At 35.7% G+C, this 26,209-nt stretch overlaps 1 protein-coding gene across 5 annotated transcripts in view; it reads right to left on the bottom strand.

Annotated features, from left to right (window-relative positions):
* The window catches only part of LOC123529257 (RPII140-upstream gene protein-like), a 157,860-nt gene that overhangs the window by 53,762 nt on the left and 77,889 nt on the right, over positions 1-26,209 (bottom strand). For 4 of the 5 annotated variants that reach the window (XM_053521367.1, XM_045309507.2, XM_045309509.2 and 1 more), the window contains 3 exons: positions 24,296-24,464; positions 21,456-21,544; positions 12,665-12,732 (listed from right to left, as the gene is read on the bottom strand). In XM_053521367.1, coding sequence (XP_053377342.1) covers positions 12,665-12,732; positions 21,456-21,544; positions 24,296-24,464 — 326 coding nt within the window. The remainder of the gene's footprint in view (positions 1-12,664; positions 12,733-21,455; positions 21,545-24,295; positions 24,465-26,209) is intronic. The other variant, XM_045309510.2, reaches the window with a different exon arrangement.

The following is a 26,209-nucleotide window of genomic DNA, read 5'->3' as shown; positions in this document are numbered from 1 at the left end:
TGTTATCATGATGGCTCAATTAATTATTTCAATCACATGATGTATGGTAACACTCCAAAGAATTTTATATTTTCACTTTTGGTGTAGCACCAATTCAATTATTATACCATAAACATCAAAACATATGCTAGCATGTATATTATCACACCGATCTTGCATCAAAATTTGGAAAACATTATAATACATTGGAATATAATATGTATTGAAAATCAGTCTAAGAATTTCTGTTTACAATCGCCATTTACAGCTTGCGTAATAATGACTTTACGTGAAAATCACACTCGTTGCTTAAACGGTTACAGAAATCTCAAAAATGTCATCAATTTTTAAAGATACTCGGAGAATATGACACTTTCTCAAACTGTCAACACCTTCTCAGAAAACTTTATATGTGAGAACAAACATTTTGTAAAGACAAGACTTAGTGTCCTGCTAACATTTGCCTGAATTTTCCGTTTCTCGTTTTATTGTGAAGGAGTCATACCGCGATCTACACAATAGTTTGTTTTATACTTTCTGTGTCCGGAACTTATTTTACTTCGCCATTTCTGAAAAAGCATCTGACTATCTTAACATAAGTGACGTCAAAGACGCAACATAACTACACCACAAACGAAGCCGTTGGGTCACTCTGATAAAGGTCAAGGTAAGTTACATGAATTTAAAAGGAAGACGCTTCTTTTTGTCGGGGGAAAACTGAGCTTGTGCAAAGAAGCATGACTGCTCTCCATTATTTATAAAATACTCAAACAAAATGACAAATATTTATCTTAAACTATAATCCTGTTGAGTATACAGTAAAACTCCGCTCGGTCGAGGTCGCAAGGGGATGAGAAAAATGCTCGAGTTATCCATGGTTTTGAGCGACCCAAACATTGACCAACATACGAAGAAAATTGAAGTTACTTTTACCGATTTTCATTGGGACCGTTTGCAGAGTAAACGGTGATGCGTAATAATAACATAATGGTGACATTTTAAAAGAAGAAACGTATTACAAACGTTTTCTATGATAGACGTTTTCAATAGGTAATTTGTAAATGGCACATATGAAGAAACAACTAAGACTTTTTTATTTATATTCATCAACAAGTGCATATCATAATTATCGTCTCAATTTAATGAAAATGCTATATTACTTCCTTCATTTGCATCGAAACAACAGTTACTGCTGATTAAAATACTAAGACCTCATAACTATCTTCTTGATCCCGCAGAAAAGATGTTTTAAGTAATCAGTAATTGATCGATATTTGATCAATAAAACTTTTCTTTAACCGTTTATCAATAATTAATCTCATTATAAGATCAAATATACCGACAAACAAATATTTAAGATAGTCTGGGAATAGACTACGCAATTCTCATGGTGTGTGAAAACTTTTGATTAACTGATACATTCTGGCCGCCAAAGGTGTGAAAAATTTTGACACTTCTGCTCAAGATTGCCAGAAGAAACAAAGAATAAATTGATACACAGGAACCAGGTGTCATGCTCGAGTGATCAAGTTATCGATGCTCGACCCAGCCATGGTAATTTAGCATAGAAGATAGAAGGAAATCGGCCGGGACTACATGAATTGCTCAAGCGAGTCCTTCGAGCGAGCGGTGTTTCACTGTACATTGAAATAACAACAGTTAAAACAGTTATTTGATGCATCGCTTATTTTCGAAATAGTACAAAAAGTTTCCTATTTTCAGGGACAATCCTCGTATAAGTAAAATTAATACTTATGACATGAAATTTATTTCTTTTTACATTATTTAAAGACTTTTGAATATACAGGCTATTCAAAGACACAGCAACATACACTAGTAATAATAATAATAAATTTATCAATACAGTGATGTTTAAAACCAGAGGTCTCCTTTTATTCCAATTAATTTTTTTTAAAAGAAGTGCCCATCTGCCCCAATTTTCCCAAACTTCTGATTAAAATCTAAACATTTATTTTCTCTGGCCTTATTGAGCGGAAACTATTTTTGCTATTTTTAGCAACAGTGACCTTAACCTTGACCCAGCAACTTCATATGCAATCCCTTTGTCTCTATGCAAGCTACTTATACATACAAATTTCATTTAAATCAGTCACTCCTATCTCAAGTTATTGAGTGGAAACCAAATGTTGATGCTGCCCGCTGGCTCACCCATTCAACGTCATTTGCCAATCTAATAACCAGTTTGTTTGTTTTTTCTAAAAAAAAACTGGTTAAAAAACTATTAACTTGTTGCATACCACCATCTTTCAACCAGCAAGCTAAATCACCTATTTACTACCAGTACACTATCACATTACTCCTTGTATACCACTAAACCACCACATTACTCCTAGTATACCACTAAACAATCACATTACTCCTTGTATACCACTAAACCACCACATTACTCTTTGTATACCACGAAACCACCACATTACTCCTTGTATACCATTAAATCACCACATTCTGCCTTGTATATAACTAAATTACTCCTAGTATACCACTAAACCACCACATTGCTCCTAGTATACCACTAAACCACCACAATTTGCTCCTAGTATACCACTAAACCACCACATTGCTACTAGTATACCACTAAACCACCACATTGCTCCTAGTATACCACTAAACCATCACAATTTGCTCCTAGTATACCACTAAACCACCACATTACTCCTAGTATACCACTAAACCATCACATTGCTCCTATTAACCACCACATTACTCCTAGTATACCACTAAACCATCACATTATTCATTGTATACCACTAAACCATCACACTATTCCTAATATACCACTAAACCACCACATTGCTCCTAGTATACCACTAAACCCCCACAATGCTCCAAGTATACAACTAAACCATCACATTATTCCTAGTATACTACTAAACCACCACATTACTCCCAGTATACCACTAAACAATCACATTACTCCTTGTATACCACTAAACCACCACATTACTCTTTGTATACCACTAAACCACCACATTACTCCTTGTATACCATTAAATCACCACATTCTTCCTTGTATACCACTAACCCACCACATTACTCCTAGTATACCACTAAACTATCACATTACTCATTGTATACCACTAAACTATCACATTATTCCTAGTATACCACTAAACCACCACATTACTCCTAGTATACCACTAAACAATCACATTATCCTTGTATACCACTAAACCACCACATTACTCCTTGTATACCATTAAATCTCCACATTTTTCCTTGTATACCACTAAACCACCACATTACTACTTGTATACCACTAAACCACCACATTACTCCTAGTATACCACTAAACAATCACATTACTCCTTGTATACCACTAAACCACCACATTACTCCTTGTATACCACTAAACCACCACATTACTCCTTGTATACCATTAAATCACCACATTCTTCCTTGTATATAACTAAACCACCACATTACTCCTAGTATACCACTAAACCACCACATTTCTCCTAGTATACCACTAAACAACCACATTTTTCCTAGTATACCACTAAACCATCACAATTTGCTCCTAGTATACCACTAAACCACCACATTACTCCCAGTATACCACTGAACCACCACACTGCTCCTAGTATACCACTAAACCACAACATTACTCCTAGTGTACCACTAAACCATCACATTACTCATTGTATACCACTAAACTATCACATTATTCCTAGTATATCACTAAATCACCACATTCTTCCTTGTATACCACCAAATCACCACATTACTGCTAGTATACCACTAAACCACCACACTGATCCTAGTATACCACTAAACCACCACATTGCTCCTAGCATACCACTAAACCATCACCATTTGCTCCTAGTATACCACTAAACCACCACATTACTCCTTGTATACCACTAAACCACCACATTACTCCTTGTATACCATTAAATCACCACATTCTTCCTTGTATACCACTAAACCACCACATTACACCTAGTATACCACTTAACCACCACACTGCTCCTAGTATACCACTAAATCACCACATTGCTCCTAGTATACCACTAAACCATCACCATTTGCTCCTAGTATACCACTAAACCACCACATTACTCCTTGTATACCAATAAACCACCACATTGCTCCTAGTATACCACTAAACCATGACATTACTCCTAGTATACCATTAAACCCTCACATTACTCACTGTAGATCCGTAGCCCGACGCTCTACCTACTGAGCTAAGCGGACGGGTCTATTGCTCATAGTATACCACTAAACCACCACATTACTCCTAGTATACCACACTATAACCATCACATTACTCATTGTATACCACTAAACACCATCATATTAAATCCATAGTATACCACTAAACACCACAACATTGCTCCTATATATACCACTAAACCATCCACATTAACTCATTGTATACCACTAAAACCACCATACTCATTGTATACCACTAACCATCATATTCTATATACCACTAAACCACCACATTCACTAGTATACACAACCATCACATTCCTCAGTATACCACTACACAACCGACACACAACATTATTCTAGTATACCACTAACACCACTTAACATACACACATTACCATTACACAGCCACCACATAGCTCCTAGTATACCACTAAACCACCACATGGCCAACATTCCAATACATTGACCAGTAGTTTCGGCAAAAGTAGTCTCCCTTGAATATACACGGATCGCGGACCCGATAACATTATCGATAAACAGTTTTACTATGGATTTGTATAGGAAAATATATTTCAAACATTAAAAACGTATTTTTATCGTTATTTAACAAAAAATTATAACCTCGTGAAGTAATCTTCATTTTTTGCCCTTTATTTCAATATATTTTTTATTGATGTGATACAAAAACTTATTGCTTCCATTTTTGTTTGAAGTTGATGACTATGGTTTCTATGTATTTCTATATAGAAATTTTGAAAAGATCGGTTATGTCAGGTTTTAAAAGGCTATAAAAACATTTTCTATCAAAATGACATTATTTTATAACCTCGTGAAGTATTCTCCATTGACTGAACATTGTCTGGGTATTTTTTATTCTAAAATTGAATTATGACAAATTGCTTCAATTTTAATTTGAAAATGAAGTAATCGCAATCTTGAGCACGCTTTTCACAAATATTTACTTGACGGTACGACGGCACAAGGCAATGCTTATTAATGTGTTGCATATCTGTTCGAGCATTTTATTTATTTATTTATTTATATATTATGAATAAAAGTAAAACTTTTTTGAATTGGCAAACTTTAAGTCACATCTTTAATTGGAAATAAATTGGTCTTAAAATGCCCGCATTAAATTAAAAAGGCACTTAGAATTAATATTCTATGTAACACGGGGGAGGAAGTGTCACACGAAGGATGGAGTTCTTCTGATAACCTGTCATGTTTTCTTCTGATAACTGTTACGGAGTTCCTGGAAAACGTTACAGAGTTCTTCTGATGTCTGAATGACGAGCCAAGGAATCGGTGGATAAAATGGTAATTATTTATCTTTAAATAGAAAGAATGAGGTGTAAAACTAAAGTTTGATGATCAAAGTTGCCTGATGTCTTGTGCTATGCGTCAGAAAAAACTGTTTAGTCTAATAATCAGTGCCACTTCTTTGAAATGAGGAAATTTTGAGTAAAATATCGAAATCGTTTGCTTATTCATACATATTATTCTTCTTATTCACGTTCTTCATCCTCACCACAAGCAATAGAATAATTTTAGCACAAAGTTGCAAACATAAACTATTTTCTAACAATTTTATGCCCGACTTTTCAAATGTTACGGAATTCAGGTGATAACTCTGAAGATGTCACAGAGTTCTTATGATAACTTTTATTACTGCCAGGGTGTTTCATGAACTATGTTAAGATACTTTTTAGCTAATTTAATTATTTACAAAGGGTGTTAATGATGTTCTAACGTAATATATTTATCCAATGGACAGTGTTGTGGTTATATTATGTACGGTATGAGTCTTTTGTAAAGTTTAAAACTATGTGCAGTATAATGACATATATAGTAAAATATGAATAGACAACAAATGTAGTAAATTGTATTTTTTCGTTCTATCAATGGATGTGCCAATGTTCGTGAACAACGGTTTATTGGTTTCCGTTTTGATTGATCACTGAATTGAAATCAAATCCGTTCATCTATTTGCTGCATTTGCAGAGGCTGTCTTTTTCTGAAGCGGTTTATCGGATTAATATGTATGACTGTGGCAAACTTAAAACATGGACATTTGATTTACTTGGGGGAAGACATTGGACAGGACGAATAAAAATATCGTATGATGAAAAATGTTTATTTATTTATTTATTTATTTGGGTTTTACGGTGCACTAACACATTATAGGTTATATGGCGCCAAACAGGACTACAAATTTTGGTTTCACATCTCATTTACATCGAAATAAAAAAAACAACATGAGGTGTGGAATCAAAAAGATGGTTTGATACAAGTGTTGACGAAAGATTCTACATAAAGTCCTGTACACAAATTAAAAAGAATAAATACACCAACCAAGAATGTGCATAAACAGTTGTTTTAAATTTGCTACATGGCCTTAATGTTGTAATTGCGACTTTCCTTTCAGGATGAATATTTACAACATGAGCAACTGCTTCAGACGTCAGGAATCTTTTGTGACAGTATTTATATCTGACTGTCGCATCCTGAAACATAGGACAACTATCTAAAGCTTTACCTAGCATATTGGCCTTTTCAACCTACCACATATTAACTCAACGTAAAGGTCATAATATGAATATGCATAACTAGACAAGCAATTGAATTGCATGCGATGGCAACAGCAGTCATACATTTTAATCCGATAAACCGCTTCAGAAAAAGACAGCCTCTGCAAATGCAGCAAATAGATGAACGGATTTGATTTCAATTCAGTGATCAATCAAAACGGAAACCAATAAACCGTTGTTCACAAACATTGGCACATCCATTGATAGAACGAAAACATACAATTTACTGCATTTGTTGTCTATTCATATTTTACTATATATGTCATTATACTGCACATAGATTTAAACTTTACAAAAGACTCATACCGTACATTATATAACCACAATACTGTGCATTGGATAAATATATTACGTTAGAACATCATTAACACCCTTTGTAAATAATTAAATTAGCTAAAAAGTATCTTAACATAGCTCAAGAAACACCCTCGCAGTAATAAAAGTTATCATAAGAACTCTGTGACATCTTCAGAGTTATCACCTGAATTCCGTAACATTTGAAAAATCGGGCATAAAATTGTTAGAAAATGGTTTATGTTTGCAACTTTGTGCTAAAATTATTCTATTGCTTGTGGTGAGGATGAAGAACGTGAATAAGTAGAATAATATGTATGAATAAGCATACGATTTCGATATTTTACTCAAAATTTCCTCATTTCAAAGAAGTGGCACTGATTATTAGACTAAACAGTTTTTTCTGACGCATAGCACAAGACATCAGGCAACTTTGATCTTCAAACTTTAGTTTTACACCTCATTCTCTCTATTTAAAGATAAATAATTACCATTTTATCCACCGATTCCTTGGCTCGTCATTCAGACATCAGAAGAACTCTGTAACGTTTTCCAGGAACTCCGTAACAGTTATCAGAAGAAAACATGACAGGTTATCAGAAGAACTCCATCCTTCGTGTGACACTTCCTCCCCCGTGTGTAATTGCTTTACAAACTGTGTGCCGGTATAATTTTTGACGATATTGCAATAAACTGTTCAATAATTGAAACATTTCGCGAAAATTTTGTTATGTATGGGCCTAAAATATTACATACAACCATGACTTCGTTACGTTCACTGATAACTGCGTGAACGTAAAAGTATAAATTACAAATTAATGAATGATGGTCATATTAACTGTGGTGATAATTTGATTTATTTACCGGTGCATGCATTTCGATGAAAAAGGTACAAAAAAAACCAACAAGTATATATTTATCAAATACAATAACCACTTTCACCGATATATGACCTTTTTCATTATCATGATATTGGCAGAAATCTTTTATGAATACAAAGACATTTTTATAACTATATTATTATTCTACATTCCATAAAGGAAAATTAATTCCTACTCCACAAATCTTCATGGTCCACGGGGACCCCTGTTGTGCAAAATTGACCATCAATAAGCGACTATTACATAATCGCTAATAAGCTGCAGATAAGACGGGGGTTTTAGATTGGTTTATCGTGTAGGACACCTCTTCACAAATGTTTTATGGTCTTACTGCGAATATTGTGAAACAGTGAAGTTTTATTGTAATACAATAATTTTTAATAGCAAATAGATACTTTAGGTTAATTGTAAAATGTAAGATAGTATGTGTTTTAGACAATTATAAAATGTGTTGTTTTTTTTTTTAACAAACGTATGTATAATATAAATGTGCACAAAGATGACTCAAATGAAATGTTGAACTTATATAGTAGTGGATCTAGGCATTTAAAAACACGCAGGACACTAGAAATTGCCAAAATTTATATATGTGTTTAATTCAGTTTAGGTTGTTTTGTCCAGCTGTTAGGAACTATTCTGAAACAAACTGCTTAACCGTCACCTTAATTTCTTTTATAATTTTCTACACCCATCTAAAATTTTATGCAAAAAAGTATAAGTAAAACAAAGTACATCTATGATCAATTTGCCGATAAATAATTTAATAAATAAATATCTGTTTTATCGTTTTAAAGCTATAAGAAGATATATATGGCAGAACATCTCTACTTTTTATCTCAGTTGATGATTTTTATTGGCATAGCCTGGGGTGTTTATCTTGTCTCCATCCGGTGTATTCGCAAAGGTCCATAAAACATCGCGCCTAAAACACTTACAGTCAATATGCAGTAATTGTCAAAATCGAAATTTTCAGGGCGATAAATTTAAAAAGAAAAATAACTCAAGAACATAATTTTACAACATTACGTTTCACAGCAAAAAGGGGAAAGGCTTTCAAAAGGGATTTGAAAGAAAAGGAATCATTTTGTGTGATGTTTTATGTATATCCTTTACCACTGAAAAGTGGCATTCTTTATTTTTATATTTTCGGTCCATGCATTCAACGAAACTTATATCAGCATATACAGGACAGAAAATCAACATTACATACGCATGATAAACAAGTAGTTTTACTGTAAAATCGTACATTTTACTTAAAAATGTAGAGCCGAGTTTACCTATAAATGCCAAACAGCAGGTTTATCGATATTTTAGTGTAAAGGGAAACAACTACAACGGCGCACAAGGCAAAAAATCAATACCGACAAGAGTTGCGGTTCTCATATATTTCACACTCAAAGTTGGGGATGTATTGCTCCTTGTATACCACTAAACCACCACATTACTCCTAGTATACCACTAAACCATCACATTACTCATTGTATACCACTAAACCATCACATTACTCATTGTATACCACTAAACCACCACATAGCTCCTAGTATACCACTAAACCACCACATTGCTCCTAGTATACCACTAAACCACCACATTACTCCTAGTATACCACTAAACCACCACATTACTCCTAGTATACCACTAAACCATCACATTACTCATTGTATACCACTAAACCATCACATTACTCATTGTATACCACTAAACCACCACATTACTCCTAGTATACCACTAAACCATCACATTACTCATTGTATACCACTAAACCATCACATTAATCATTGTATACCACTAAACCATCATATTATTCCTAGTATACCACTAAACCACAACATTGCTCCTAGTATACCACTAAACCACCACATTGCTCCTAGTATACCACTTAACCATCACATTACTCATTGTATACCACTAAACCACCACATTACTCCTTGTATACCACTAAACTACCACATTATTCCTAGCATACCACTAAACCACCACATTACTTCTAGCATACCACTAAACCACCACATTACTCCTTGTATACCACTACACCACCACATTGCTCCTTTTATACTACATAATAACTCCTTGTTTACCATTAAACCACCTAATTACTCCTTGCATTACCACCTCACCTAATTACTCCTTATATACCACTACACCACCACATTACTCCTTGTATACCACTAAACCACCTAATTACTCCTTTTATACCACATAATAACTCCTTGTTTACCATTAAACCACCACATTACTCCTTGTATACCACTACACCACAACATTACTCCTTGTATACCACTAAACCACCTAATTACTCCTTTTATACCATATAATACCTTCTTGTTTACCATTAAACCACCTAATTACTCCTTGTATACCACCTCGCCTAATTACTCCTTGTATACAACTTACCCGCCAAATTACTCCTTATACACCATCTCTAAATGTTACACCCTGTGCACTTCCCTCATTTATTTGTTTATTTGTTGAGTTTAAGGCCATAATAAATTAATTCCTAGATTATCATTCCTGACCACCCCCACTTTTTTATGCCGCCCCAACCTTTTTTATTTCTCTCTTACAGAAAAAAATAAAATGTAGCTACGATATACGAACCATGATATGGTCCCGTATATTTGTTTTAATGCTGCCGCAAAATACCATAGATACCCATGTATAATGCGCAGTTTTTTTGAACCCCGGGACCAGCCCCGAATCGTGAGTGCGCATTATACACAGGTATACACGATTTTCCAACTTCAAAACAAATTTTGTTTCCAATTTTCGCCATTTTGGTAAAGGGAAACTACTCTCCGCGCTTACTGTCTATGCTAAAATCAAAGATTGCCGTTACGTTCCGTAAAAGATCAAGTAATTATTTTTCTTTCAAACAAAATTAATTTCATATCAATTTAAAAAGTATTTTGATGAAAGAAATATTAAAAATCACAAATATTAGGACACTTATAAAAAAAATGGGTATTATTTTAATTGAGATCAAACTGTGAACAACAAAACTAACACAAGGTGACAAGCTAATTGCCAATAATTAATGGCTATTTGATCGTAACAACAAGAGGACCATGATGGTCCTGAATCGCTCACCTCTTCCCACATGACCCAGTTTTGAGTATGACGTCGTTTTTTCTATTATTTGACATAGTGACCTAGTTTTTCAGCTCATGTGACCCAGTTTTGAACTTGACCTAGATATTATCAAGATAAAAATTCTGACCAATTTTCATGAAGATCCATTGAAAAATATGGTCTCTAAAGAGGTCACAAGGTTTTTCTATTATTTGACCTACTGACCTAGTTTTCGAAGGTACGTGACCCTGTTTTGAACTTTACCTAGATATCATCAAGGTGAACATTCTCACTAATTTTCATGAAGATCCATTCACAAGTATGGCCTCTAGAGAGGTCACAAGGTTTTTCTATTTTTATACCTACTGGCCTAGTTTTTGACCGCACGTGACCCAGTTTCGAAACTGACCTAGATATCATCAAGGTGAACATTCAGATCAATTTTCATGAAGATCCAATGAAAAATATGGCCTCTAGAGAGGTCAAAAGATTTTAATAATTTTAGACCTACTGACCTAGTTTTTGACCGCAGTTGACCCAGTTTCAAACCTGACCTAGATATCATCAAGATGAACATTCAGACCAACTTTCATACAGATCCCATGAAAAGTATGGCCTCTAGGGAGGTCACAAGGTTTTTTTATTATTTGACCTACTGACCTAGTTTTTTAAGGCACGTGACCCAGTTTCAAACTTGATCTAGATATCATCAAGATGAACATTCTGACCAATTTTTATGGAGATCCATTCAAAAGTATGGCCTCTAGAGAGGTCACAAGGTTTTTCTATTATTTGACCTACTGACCTAGTTTTTGAAGGCACGTGACCCACTTTCGAACCTGACCTAGATATCATCAAGGTGAACATTCTGACCAATTTTCATGAAGATCTCATGAAATATATTGCCTCTAGAGAGGTCACAAGGTTTTTTCTATTTTTAGACCTAATGACCTAGTTTTTGAAGGCACGTGTCCCAGTTTCGAACTTGACCTAGATATCATCAAGATGAACATTCTGACCAACTTTCATAAAGATCCAATGAAAAATGTGACCTCTAGAGTGGTCACAAGCAAAAGTTTACGCACGCACGCACGCACGACGGACACTGCGTGATCACAAAAGCTCACCTTGTCACTTTGTGACAGGTGAGCTAAAAATGAAAGTCTACACGTTTTTTACTATATTCTGTTTTTGCCATTTGTCTTGACTTGTAGTCAGGGGTTCAATTTATGTATAAATAGCTATCATTTTGAATATATAAGGCTTGATTTTGTGAGTTTAAACTGAAATATATCTCATGTTGATGAAAATCCGAAATCCTAGGAGTCTGTATGTACACTTTTGCTAATTTCAAGAGTCAAAATCCCAAGTCCGGGTCAAATGGAACCCCTGCATACAGTTTTAAAAATAAAAAATAAAATCCCCCCCCCCCCCCAACCCTTCTTAAACAAAATTAGGAATTAATTTATTATGGCCTAAACAACATCTATCATATATGACTTTTCAGCATTATTTTTGTCAGACACAGACCAAGAGGAACCTGGAAGAATTTAGTCCATCAAGATTCCAATGTAAGCGATTCCTTTAGCAAGCTACTCACCAACTTCGTATCTGTGCTGCTGACTTTCTATAGAGATTTCGAGAATGTATGCTTTTAAAATATAACAGACTTACCAAATGCAAAAGTTAAGGACCATGGTGTTGTTTTGTTCATGTAAATCTCTATACACTGATATAAACCACTGAAATAAATAAACAAGAGGGCCATGATGGTCATATATTGCTCATCCGAGTTTAGTTGCTTGCTTGAACAAATCTATTTGCTAAGGTATGAAAAAAACTAGGTGAGGTCATGGTAAAGATTATTCAAGATAACTACTCAAATCTGATAAAAAATTATACAGGTGGTACAAATCTCTTTGCTGTAGCTTCAAAAACAAGAAAGTTGGTCAGTAGTTCAGGGTTAAGAATATTAAAGAGGAGTATTGAAATCTCTATCAAAAGTTATACACAATATCCAAATTTCTATGACATACCTTCAAAAACAAAATATGTCAGTAGTTCAAGGTTAGAAATATTAAAGAGGAGTACTGTGAAATCATTATTATTCGTGGGGGATTAATTTTCGTGGATTTCGTGGTTCCACTCTACCACGAAATTAAATCCCAACAAACAAATTATGCCCACGATAATGTAAATTGTACTCAATGTCGCCAACAAAGACATCATAGCCATCCAATCTGGTTCGTAGTTGTGTGCATGCAGCAGTATTAACCTGCAGCTTTCGTGTAGCTTATGGAGGCTACATCAATGATTAAACATAAGTATGCGTCGAACAAAACCGACTATTTCATTAAGACATTAATTTTACCTGTGGTTTGTTTATGACATAGTCATCAAAGTAAAAGTAGATACTAACAAGAGATCACAGAGTGATCTTGGAGTCCACCATTGAGCCATATTTGAGTGTTCCAATTTCAAGACTAGCTCAATGTCAAAATCAAGGTCAAATTTCATTTCGGTACACAACACTGTGCATGTGGTCTATGCATGTGGTTCTCTAACAAGAATGTTCAAATTATGCCCTGGGGTGAAAAGAGGCCCTGCCCAGAGGGTAACTTACTTTTTATATTAGTAATATAGGAAAAAATACTTCAAAAACAATCTGATCATATTTCCTAGACTGTTTAATTATAATTACCTGATGACCCCAAGTAATTAGGGGTCACTTGACTGTGACCTTGACCTACTGACCTACTTTCTTGTTTTTATGCCCCCGGCATCTACTGATGCGGGAGGCATATAGTGATTGTCCTGTCCGTCCATTCGTTCATTCGTCCAATCCGTACGAGGTTAACCAAATGGGACCGTTTCGTCTAGCATCAATACCCCTTACTAGAATGACTTGATACTAATGCAGATGTAACCTGTGACCATTCCTCATCTACAGACATCACCTGACCTCAGTTTGACCTTAACCTTGACCTCATTTTGGACTTGGGTTGCTTTATATGGGCCATCTCTTGGTTAACCAAATGGGACCGTTTCGTCTAGCATCAATACCGCTTACAAGAATGAATTGATACTAATACAGATGTAACCTGTGACCATTCCTCATCTTCAAACATCACCTGACCTCAGTTTGACATTGACCTCGTTTTGGACTTAGGTTGCTTTATATGGGCCATCTCTTGGTTAACCAAATGGGACCATTTCGTCTAGCATCAATACCGCTTACAAGAATGAATTGATACTAATACAAATGTAACCTGTGACCATTCCTCATCTTCAAACATCGCCTGACCTCAGTTTGACCTTGACCTCGTTTTGGACTTGGGTTGCTTTGTATCGACAAGGATGCCACTGGGGGCATCAAGCGTTTATTGAACGCAGCTCCTTGTTCAAGATACAGCCTTGAAATTTGAATGAAATATACAGTTTTGCACACCGATCTTAAAACTGACTTTCAGTGACCATGAATGTGACCTACTGACCTACTTAATACAAGTATTTTAGCATCAGTTAGACATTTAAAACAATTATGTAGCTCATATTACTCAGACGAGCGATCCAAGGTCATCATGACCCTGTTGTTGAAGTTACAGCATAGAAATTTGGACCACAGGTATATTGTTGATACGGATTTCAAAACTCATCTTGAATAAGTCTTTATCATGACCTACTTTCTTGTTTTTGAAGGTACAGCACAGACATTTGGACCACGTGTATAACTTTTGATAAAATTTCAATACTGGTCTTTAATATTCTAACCATGACCTACTGACCTACTCTCTTGTTTTTAAAGCTACGGCAAAGAGATTTGGACCAAGTGTATAATTTTTGATACAGATTTAAATACTCATCTTGAATAGTCAAATCTGGACCTACTGACCTTATTGTTTTTGCCCTGTCCGTCTGTCACTTCATTTCCAATCAATAACTGGAGAACCATTTGACCTAAAACCTCCAAACTTCACAGGGTGGCAGAGCATCTGGAGTAGACAACCCCTATTTTTTAGTTTTTGAGGTCACTCCATCAAAGGTCAAGGTCACAGGGGCCTGAACATGGAAAACCATTTCCGATCAATAACTTGAGAACCACTTGACCCAGAATGTTGAAACTTAATACGATAATTGGTCATGCAGAGTAGATGACCCTTATAGATTTTAGGGTTACTTTATTAAAGGTCAAGGTCACAGGGGCTTGATCATGGAAAAACATTTCTGATAAATAACTTGACAACCAGTTGACCCAGAATGTTGAATCTTCATAGGATATTTGGACTTGCTGGGTAGATGACCCCTATTGATTTTGGGGTCACTCTATTAACGCATTTTGTCAAGCAGACCTTGAACATAATCACCATACTTAGGTGCAGTTGAATTAATGGCATCAGAATGTCCAAACACCAGGTCAGCTGGCATTCTGATTTCGCGGCCCATGCACAGTAAGTTAGGAGTGAGGCCTGTTGATTCATTTGGAGATGACCTATATGCTCCAGCTAGACACCTAAGGTTAAGATCCTAATCCTCGCGTTCACCTACTAGATAGGCCTGTACCATTTTTAGCTCGACTATTTGTACACAGGTGAGCGCTTTAGGGTCAATGACCCTCTTGTTTCCATGTGTAAATACACTTGTACTGTTTTTGACAATATTATTCGACAAAGGTTTACGTTACTGCGCTATCAATACGGCACAATTGGCAGTTTCTAGTGCAATACATATTTCATCAAATGTGCATTATGGGGATCACATAATTGTAAAACAATACATTGAAAGGTATTTCACAAAGGCGACCCAACACTTCCAAAATACAACGTTACTTGGGATGTTACAATTTTGCTAAGATTTTTCAGTTCACAGAAAAATGTAGGTGAGCTGTCCTTGAGAGAACTTGGAATGAAATTAGTTACCTTTCTTGCTTTAACAACTGGGCAAATAAGTCAAACAACATGAACATTAAAAATATTGTTATAACAGTTAACTACCTGCACGTGAAGTTCGTGAACGAAGTCATAAACTGTGCCTGATGTGAAGAATGTCCATTTTCAAGGTGAATTAATTTTTGGCTATCTTCTGTTGAAGGTATCAATATTTTAGAATTGCAATGTAAATAAAGCTTTTTAAACAACACAAGATAGAATATTAATTTCCACTTATAAACAGAACAGAAATGATAGCTTTATACCACAGTCAGCATAGAACATCTGCAATACCTGACAAATGAAAAATTAAGTGGGCCACGCCATGTGAAAACTACGGTGTTCAGTTAGGGTCAGCGCCTGCTCCCTATGAAGGCAAAGCACGACAGTATGATGGCGATAAGACACGACAGTCTGATGGCGAAGCGTGACAGTATGATGGTGACAGTTCATCATACTGTCGTACTTCACGTGCAAAGTAAACAATTTGTTATTTGATTATAAATAACACTCCGCCTGGTGATATTTGTTTGAATATTGTGTTCAAGTTAGATACACAATGATTAAGCAAGGGAGACATTAGAGTGTACTTAATGTTAAGGTGAACCAGGCATTCATCGATCCTTAAGAGCATTATGTGCTCAGGCTTAGTAACCATTCTTTTTGTGAGCATACATAGTTCACTTTACCTCTTGTGACCTTTTTCCGTTAAACAGGCTGTTTTTAAAACATTTAAGGCGAGTGTATTGCTAACAGATATTATAGACACCTTTTAAGAAGTCCAAGATTAAATTTACAACAAACCTCTATTAAACTGTTAAAATATAATATATATAAACAGATAAAATATATAATACCTACAATACAAAATGACACATCCAGCAAAGGAGCTCCGATGACTCAATGTAAACAGTAAGGGATGGTACTAAGAGGTCTAGGATTCCGTCTTGTTCGTTCGTTTCCTCATTAAAAAGCATTTGTCATTTTACAACTTGTATATCATGTAGTGATGTATACCAATGTACAAACAAATGTACAGCCACCCATTTGATATTTGAATGCACGAAAATTTCGGGTAATATCACTAGCTGATACAAGATATTTAGAAAGGCACATGATAATAATTTAATGTTTATCTTTTGCAATAAAAACATATTTCTTTTTATTTATTTATTCATTTATTAGTATATTCAGTACACTCATCGTCGTATAAGTCAGAAACAGTTACTCGTTTTTCTTCAAAAGTGTCCTCTTACAGACGTAAGAAGCCTCGGACAATATTGGTGTTTGTCCTAGCAAAACGGCTTTCTCGGACAATATTGGTGTTCGTCCTAGCGAAACGACTTCTTACGTCTGTAAGAGGACACTTTTGAAGAAAAACTCGTACTGTACCTATTACTTACCTGTCCACCTGCATGACATAAGTTAATAGGAATAATGAAATAAACGTATGGTTAACAAGACAGCCAAGCTCGACTATTCGAAATATTGTCACAGAAGCAGGAAATTATTACCCAAAATGTTAAATATCAAAAGAGTTTTAAGTTCGAAAGGGGACATAATTTGACCAAAAATACATATCAGAGTTATGGGACTTGGTGCTATCAACTAGTTTTATAACCCCGAAGAAACATATTAAGTTTCAATTCAATATCTGCATTAGTTTTAGGGACAGTAACTTGCATGTAAAACTTTAACCAGAATTTTCTAAGTCCAAAAGGGGGCACAATTTGCTCAAAATACATGTTAAGAGTTATGGAACTTCACCCAGTGAGGTTGGTAATTGACCTAGAAAAAGAGTAAATAAGTTTCAAAGCTATATGCCTTTTGGTAATAGCTTTATGTACTTGCACGCAAAACTTTAACCTGGATTTTCTAAGGCCAAAAGGGGGCATAATTTGCCCAAAATACATGTCAGAGTTATAGGACTTGGTGCTATCAACTAGTTTTATAACCCCTAAGACACATGTGAAGTTTCAATTTAATATCTGTAGTAGTTTTGGAGATAGTAACTTGCATGTAAAACTTTAACCAGAATTTTCTAAGTCCAAAAGGGGGCACAATTTGCTCAAAATACATGTTAAGAGTTATGGAACTTGACCCAGTGAGGTTGGTAATGACCTAGAAAAAGAATAAATAAGTTTCAAAGCTATATGCCTTTTGGTAATAGCTGTATGTACTTGCATGCAAAACTTTAACCAGGATTTTCTAAGGCCAAAAGGGGGCATAATTTGCCCAAAATACATAAAAAAAACAAGAGCTGTCTCCATAGGATGACATATGCCCCCGATGGCACTTTGAATGAGTAGTTATGGCCGATGTTAGAGTTTAGGACCTTTGACCTACAGAGCTGGGTCTTGCGCGCGACACGTCGTCTTACTGTGCCACACATTCATGCGTAGTTATTTTAAAATCCATGCATGAATGACAAAGATATGGACCGGACACGCCCATCAATGCACTATCATGAAAAATGACCTTTAACGTCTAAGTGTGACCTTGACCTTTGAGCTACGGACCTGGGTCTTGCGCGCGACACGTCGTCTTACAGTGGTACACATTCATGCCAAGTTATTTGAAAATCCATACATGGTTGACAAAGATATGGACCGGACACGCCCATCAATGCACTATCCTTTAATGTCTAAGTGTGACCTTGACCTTTGAGCTACGGACCTGGGTCTTGCGCGCGACACGTCGTCTTACTGTGGTACACATTCATGCCAAGTTATTTGAAAATCCATCCATCAATGACAAAGATATGGACCGGACACGCCCATCAATGCACTATCCTTTAATGTCTAAGTGTGACCTTGACCTTTGAGCTACGGACCTGGGTCTTGCGCGCGACACGTCGTCTTACTGTGGTACACATTCATGCCAAGTTATTTGAAAATCCATCCATCGATGACAAAGATATGGACCGGACACGCCCATCAATGCACTATCCTTTAATGTCTAAGTGTGACCTTGACCTTTGAGCTACGGACCTGGGTCTTGCGCGCGACACGTCGTCTTACTGTGGTACACATTCATGCCAAGTTATTTGAAAATCCATCCATCGATGACAAAGATATGGACCGGACACGAAAATTGCGGACAGACTGACAGACGGTTCAAAAACTATATGCCTCCCTTCGGGGGCATAAAAATCAACTCTGGATCCTCATTTAGCAGTACAGTTACAGGAGAAACATTTTCTTTACGATATGATACAAACTGTCAATCTAAAGATGTTGTATACTTAATAACGTGTAAAAGATGCAATATGCAATATGTTGGGCAGACTATGCAACAGGTTTCACGGCGTATGAATAGCCATAAATTTGACATATCTAATTTTACAGATCCTGCATATTCCACGTTGGTTGCTGGTCATTTTAATCAAGATGACCATAGTATTGATGACTTCACATTTATGCCTATTGATGTGGTAAATAATCAAATTAACCGGTTATGCAAGGAAACATTCTGGATTCATAAGTTAAAAACACTCAATCCTGATGGACTTAATTCAAAAACATTGTTTAATGTGTAATGAATTTTACATGATATGTGTTTGTTTAGTACTATTGCGTTTTTTCCTATTTATGGTTTGTTATATATACTGCTATAGGAAATCCTGTATTCTTATATCCGTAATGTACTAAACTTGCTATTTATTATTCACATTAATTTATGTAATATTTTAAAAAAACAGTAGATCTATACGTTTTTCCGCCATTCAACGTAACGTTTACTTCATGACGTCACGTCCGTTGTTTTATTATGTATTTATCCTGATGAAGGCGTAAGCGCCGAAACGTTGATAAAAGATAAATATTCACGTGTTGTTGTTGAATTTTACCATCCCAAAATACATGTCAGAGTTATAGGACTTGGTGCTATCAACTAGTTTTATAACCCCGAAGACACATGTGAAGTTTCAATTTAATATCTGTAGTAGTTTTGGAGATAGTTACTTGCATGACAAACTTTAACCAGGATTTTCTAAGTCCAAAAGAGGGCATAATTTGGCCAAAATACATGTCAGAGTTATGGGACTTGACCCAGTGAGGTAGGTAATTGATCTAGAAAAAGAAAAAATAAGTTTCAAATCTATATGCCTTTTAGTAATAGCTGTATGTACTTTCACGCAAAACTTTAACCAGAATTTTCTAAGTCTAAAAGGGGGCATAATTTGGCCAAAATGAAGGTCAGAGTTATGGGACTTGGTGCTATCAACTAGTTTTATAACCCCGAAGACACATGTGAAGTTTCAATTCAATATCTGCATTAGTTTTGGAGATAGTAACTTGCATGTAAAACTTTAACCAGAATTTTCTAAGTCCAAAAGGGGGCACAATTTGCTCAAAATACATGTTAGAGTTATGGAACTTGACCCAGTGAGGTTGGTAATTGACCTAGAAAAAGAATAAATAAGTTTTAAAGCTATATGCCTTTAAAAGATAGCTGTATGTACTTGCATGCAAAAACTTAACCAAGGTGTGACGCCGACGCCAGGGTGAGTAGAATAGCTAGAATAGTCGAGCTAAAAACTTAGTGATAAGTCATTTCATTGTAATGTCAATTTTCATGGTAATTACTAAAGAGTTTTTTCTTGTTTTTATATTTGATGTTTTATATGTTACAAATAACATTATATCTAAATTTCAGCTTTAATAATGCATTCTGAATTCATTTTATTAAACTTAAAACAATTTCTGACAACACACAATAATCATGTATTTGACAACTTTCTTTGCATTGAGATAAGTTCTTCCCACAATAATAGGACTGCAAGAGCAGCTACATGAAAATTAAATCAATAGTTTTAGAAAATCTTAAATAATATGCTTCAAAATTATCAAATCAATACTTAAATGTTACATTCAGTGTTAAATGTTACATATCAGCAACCAGCATTATTTTTTAATTGTTTTTTATAATCTAAAAATTTAGGCACTATCTCTATGGTACTGTTGTTTTAATACGTTTATGGCGTAACCCTTATTACTGCTGCATGTTCCAAAGCAATGTGTCCTCAAGCTCTGCAAAGAAGGTGAAGAAAGCTATATATATATATACTAGCGTATGTGGCAACACTTTTCGGATATTACATTATGGTTCTTGGTGTCGATGGCAAAATCCTTATAATCAATGGGGTGGTCTGATGATGGTGGGCTAAAAATAACCAAAGTATAACACCTTGGTGACCTTGACCTTAGGTATAATGGGACCAGCACCTACACATACTTTGTTTGTATGCTGGACAATGTTAATGTGAAGTTACAGGAAGATATAAGCAATAGTAACAAAGATATGACAGAAAAACAGGTTGCCGAAAAACTTTAACCTTAAAGGGGGGGGACTGGTTTTTTCTCCCTTTTTGTGTACAAAAAAGAAGGGGGGGATGTTTAGGGGTAAAAACCATCTAGATGAGATTTTCCCTGGGGATTTTTTCCGTGGGGAAAAAACTGGGGGAAAAGCTGGGCTGTTACACCTGTGGTCTTCTACATCAGGGGCATAAAAAGCTGATCTTCATATGAAGTAGTACTTACAAAACTGAAGAACAACACAAGCCTCCTTTCCAAGCAAGCAGTGATCCACAGCGTAGTACACATCTCATAATGTGATTAGATCTCCGTTTCTGCAATAACAATGTCATGTAAACAGTTACCAGAAGGCCTGATATTCTCATCCACATATACAGCTAGTGACATCATAGAATCCTTTTCTTGCATGTCATATTCAACAAATAATAGTGAACAAATATCAAATGAATGTCATTCTTTATAGGACTAGTTTCTTACTGTAATGTGTTTAAACAAACATCCATAACAGGAAATCATCATTACCAATCAAAAGTAAGTAATAATGTTTAGTTTTGGTTTTGTTTAATCACTGCAGCGAAATATTAAGTATATTTCATAAAATATTATATTTGAATCAAGGAACAAAGAGGAACTATTTGAATTTTATCCAACTTGTATATTAAGAAATAAATTACTGCATAAATCTTCTACATAGATGTAGTTTACAGCATGAGAGTCATCTTACACCCACGGGTAACAAGAGCACCGCCTTGCGGGTGCTGACGCTCATCTGATTTTTTTTGTGTAATAGAAATATTGTCCTACCCATGATTTTCTAAGTCTAAAAAGGGCCATCATTCTTGCAAAAAGCAGTATAGAGTTATGTTTCTTGATGTACAGTGTCCACTTATGATGGTGAAAAACTGTTGCAAGTTTTAAAGCAATAGCTTTGATAGTTTATGAGAAAAGTTGACTTAAACATAATACTCAACCAAGAAATCTGATATTTTCTAAGTCAAAAAGGGGACATAAATCTTGCAAAAAGCAGGACGGAGTTATGTTTCTTGCTATACAGGGTCAACTTATGATGGTGAACAAGTGTTGCAAGTTTTAAAGCAACAGCTTTGATAGTTTAGGATAAAAGCTGACCTAAACATAAAACTTAACCAAGACAAGAGGACCATGATGGTCCTGAATCGCTCACCTATCCCCACATGACCCAGTGTTGAACTGAGTACGACGTCGTTATTTCTATTATTTGACATAGTGACCTAGTTTTTGAGCACATGTGACCTAGATATCATCAAGATAAAAAATTCTGACCAATTTTCATGAAGATCCATTGAAAAATATGACCTCTAGAGAGGTCACAAGGTTTTTCTATTATTTGACCTAATGACCTAGTTTTTGAAGGCAAGTGACCCACTTCTGAATCCGACCTAGATATCATCAAGGTGAACATTCTCACCAATTTTCATGAAGATCTCATGAAAAATATGGCCACTAGAGAGGTCACAAGGTTTTTCTATTTTTCGACCTACTGACCTAGTTTTTGACCGCACGTGACCCAGTTTCGAACTTGGCCTAGATATCATCAAGAGGAACATTCTGATCAATTTTCATGAAGATCCATTGAGAAACATGGCCTCTAGAGACGTCACAAGGTTTTTCTATTTTTCGACCTACTGACCTAGTTTTTGACCGCACGTAACCCAGTTTCAAACCTAACCTAGATATCATCAAGGTGAACATTCTCACCAATTTTCATGAAGAGCCATTGAGAAATATGGCCTCTAGAGAGGTCACAAGGTTTTTCTATTTTTAGACCTACTGACCTAGTTTTTGACCCCACGTGACCCAGTTTCGAACTTGACCTAGATATCATCAAGGTGAACATTCTGACCAATTTTCATGAAGATCCATTGAGAAATATGGCCTCTAAAGAGATCACAAGGTTTTTCTATTTTTAGACCTACTGACCTAGTTTTTGACCCCACATGACCCAATTTCGAACTTGACCTAGATATCATCAAGGTGAACATTCTGACCAATTTTCATGAAGATCCATTGAGAAATATGGCCTCTAGAGAGGTCACAAGGTTTTTCTATTTTTAGACCTACTGACCTAGTTTTTGACCGCAGTTGACCCAGTTTCGAACTTGACCTAGATATCATCAAGGTAAACATTCTGACTAATTTTCATGAAGATCCATTGAGAAATATGGCCTCTAGAGAGGTCACAAGGTTTTTCTATTTTTAGACCTACTGACCTAGTTTTTGACCCCACGTGACCCAGTTTCGAACTTGACCTAGATATCATCAAGATGAACATTCTGACCAACTTTCATAAAGATCCGATGAAAAATGTGACCTCTAGAGTGGTCATAAGCAAAAGTTTACGCACGCACGAACGCACGCACGCACGCACGGACGGACGACGGACGCCACGCGATCACAAAAGCTCACCTTGTCACTTTGTGACAGGTGAGCTAAAAACTGATTTTCTAAGTCCAAAAGGGGCAATAAATCTTGCAAAAAGCAAGATGGAGTTATGTTTCTTGATGTACAGGGTCTGCTTATGATGGTGAACAAGTATTCCAAGTTTCAAAGCAATAGCTTTGTTAGTTTAGGAGAAAAGTTGACCTAAACATAAAACTTAACCAAGAAATCTGATATTTTCTAAGTACAAAAGGGGCCATAAATCTTGCAAAAAGCAAGATGGAGTTATGTTTCTTGCTATACAGGGTCAGCTTATGATAGTGAACAAGTATTCCAAGTTTCAAAGCAATAGCTTTGATAGTTTAGGAGAAAAGCTGACCTAAACATAAAACTTAACCAGGCAACGCCGATGCAGACGCCGACGCCGACGCCGACAACCACTCAAGTGATGACAATAACTCATCATTTTTTTTCAAAAAATCAGATGAGCTAAAAATGGAGTTTTCCGACACCAGAAATCCCGGCCAGTATGCAATAATTACCTGTCTCACGGATCCAACTGGTCATTTCATAGTATATTCTTTCATATCTCATATCTACACCTGTAGTGGCTTAACTGCCACTATAATAGGAAGGTAAATACTTACATGGGCGGCTCCCCTTGAAGCAAACATAGTAACTTTGTTTGCTCTCATGAATTCCTCTCGACCTTCATAGTAGCCTTTCAAACAACCAAAACCAAACAATCCAAAAACAGCTGTTTTAACCACCATTTCAAAACGTGCAGCTTGTACAGAGCTCTTTCCTGTATTTACACTGAAAAGTAAAGGACATCAAAGCTGTAGCCTATCACAATTAGGAAAGCAGTTCTCTTTTCGTCCCCTCCCACAATGTCTGTCCATCTGCCCCTCCATCCCAATATTTTGTCTGGACAATAACTGTAAAAACAAAAGGGAATAGACTGGGAAGATGTCTATGAGAGAAAGTGCAGGCACAAGAACTATTTCTTTTACTGGTGGCAACTTTAAAACAACTAATGGAGAATGAAATGAAATTTCATATACCGAAGGGAACCGAAACAAACTTGTCACTGTAACTGACACTGAGTGGAAAACGTAGCACAAGAACCATAACTGTCTTCAATAATATTTTTATTATATCCCTTATAAATCTTCATAATGGAAACAAGTGTGAGCAAAACAACAAGAGCTGTCACAGGACAAAGCGGGCTCGACAATTTCAATGCTGGATAGTGAAATTGGGTGCATCTTAGGAAGCTGGAGCTGTCACTGGAGTGTTTAATGATTCAAATGTGGATGAAGATATTAGACAATAGCTTAAGTCTCAAAAAATTAAATCAGTGCAAAAGTAACATAATTCATGGAAAACTTCTGCAAAAGTAATGCACCATGTGTCACATCATGCGGCTAATAATTCGGAACAGCTATTTTAAGTTTTTATCAAATCTATTTAGTAATACTGGAGATACAGCAAAAGTGCATCACAACTTGAACCGGAAATTCTTTTAGTAAAAAGAGGGCATAACTCAGAACATACTGGTGGTGGCATTATCGAACTTGTGTTGTATGATGTGAGTGATGATCTGGAACAATCATTTTAAGTTTGATTACATCCATTTAGTAACAGCAGAGATATAAAAACCATCAAAATTAAACTAAATCTAAGTAAAAAGGGGATATAACTCATAAAACATTTGTGCCAAAGTGACTGACCTTGTGCCATATGATGATGATGATGATCTGGAAAAACTTATTTAAGTTTTAATCAAATTCATTAAGTAATCACAAAGATCTAGTGAAAGTGCACCACAATTAACCTGAAATTCTAAGTAAAAAGGGGGCATAATTCATGAAATATTGGAGCAAGAGTTACGGCCTTGTATCATATGATCTGGAAGATGATGAAGTACAACTATTCTAAGTTTGAATCAAATCCATTTGGTAATAACAGAGATAAAGTGAAAGTGCATAAAAACTTTAACCTGAAATTTTAAGTACAAAAGGGGGATAACTCAAAATACAGGTGTCACAGTTATGGCCCTTGTGTCAAATGCTGAAGGTGGTGATGATGCAAAATTATTTTAAGTATGAATTAAATCCCTTGTGAAATAACAGAGATATAGTGAAATTGCATCAAAACTAACACAGAATTCTCAGTAACAAGAGGACCAGATGGTCCTAGGTTGCTCAACTAAGAACAGCTTGATCAAATTTAATGAATATCCTGCTTAAAATGCGACCCCTTTTGCATAGGCAAGGTATTTCTTGAATTGACCAGGTGACCTAGTTTCTGACCCAAAATGACCCATATTTGAACTCGACCTAGCTTTCATCAAGACAAACATTCTGATCAAATTTCATGAAGATCCACTTAAAAATGCAGCCCCTATTGCATACACAAGGTTATTCTTTGATTTGACCAGGTGACCTAGTTTTTAACCCAACATGACCCATATTTGAACTTGACCTAAATTTTATCAAAGCAAACATTTTCATTACATTTCATGAACACCCTGCCTTAAATGTAGCCCCTATTGCATT

Source organism: Mercenaria mercenaria, chromosome 13 (assembly GCF_021730395.1).
Source record: "Mercenaria mercenaria strain notata chromosome 13, MADL_Memer_1, whole genome shotgun sequence".
In the NCBI taxonomy this organism is placed as follows: domain Eukaryota; kingdom Metazoa; phylum Mollusca; class Bivalvia; order Venerida; family Veneridae; genus Mercenaria; species Mercenaria mercenaria.
The sequence above is the reverse complement of the archived record's forward strand: the minus strand, read 5'-3'. Positions and strand labels throughout refer to the sequence as shown.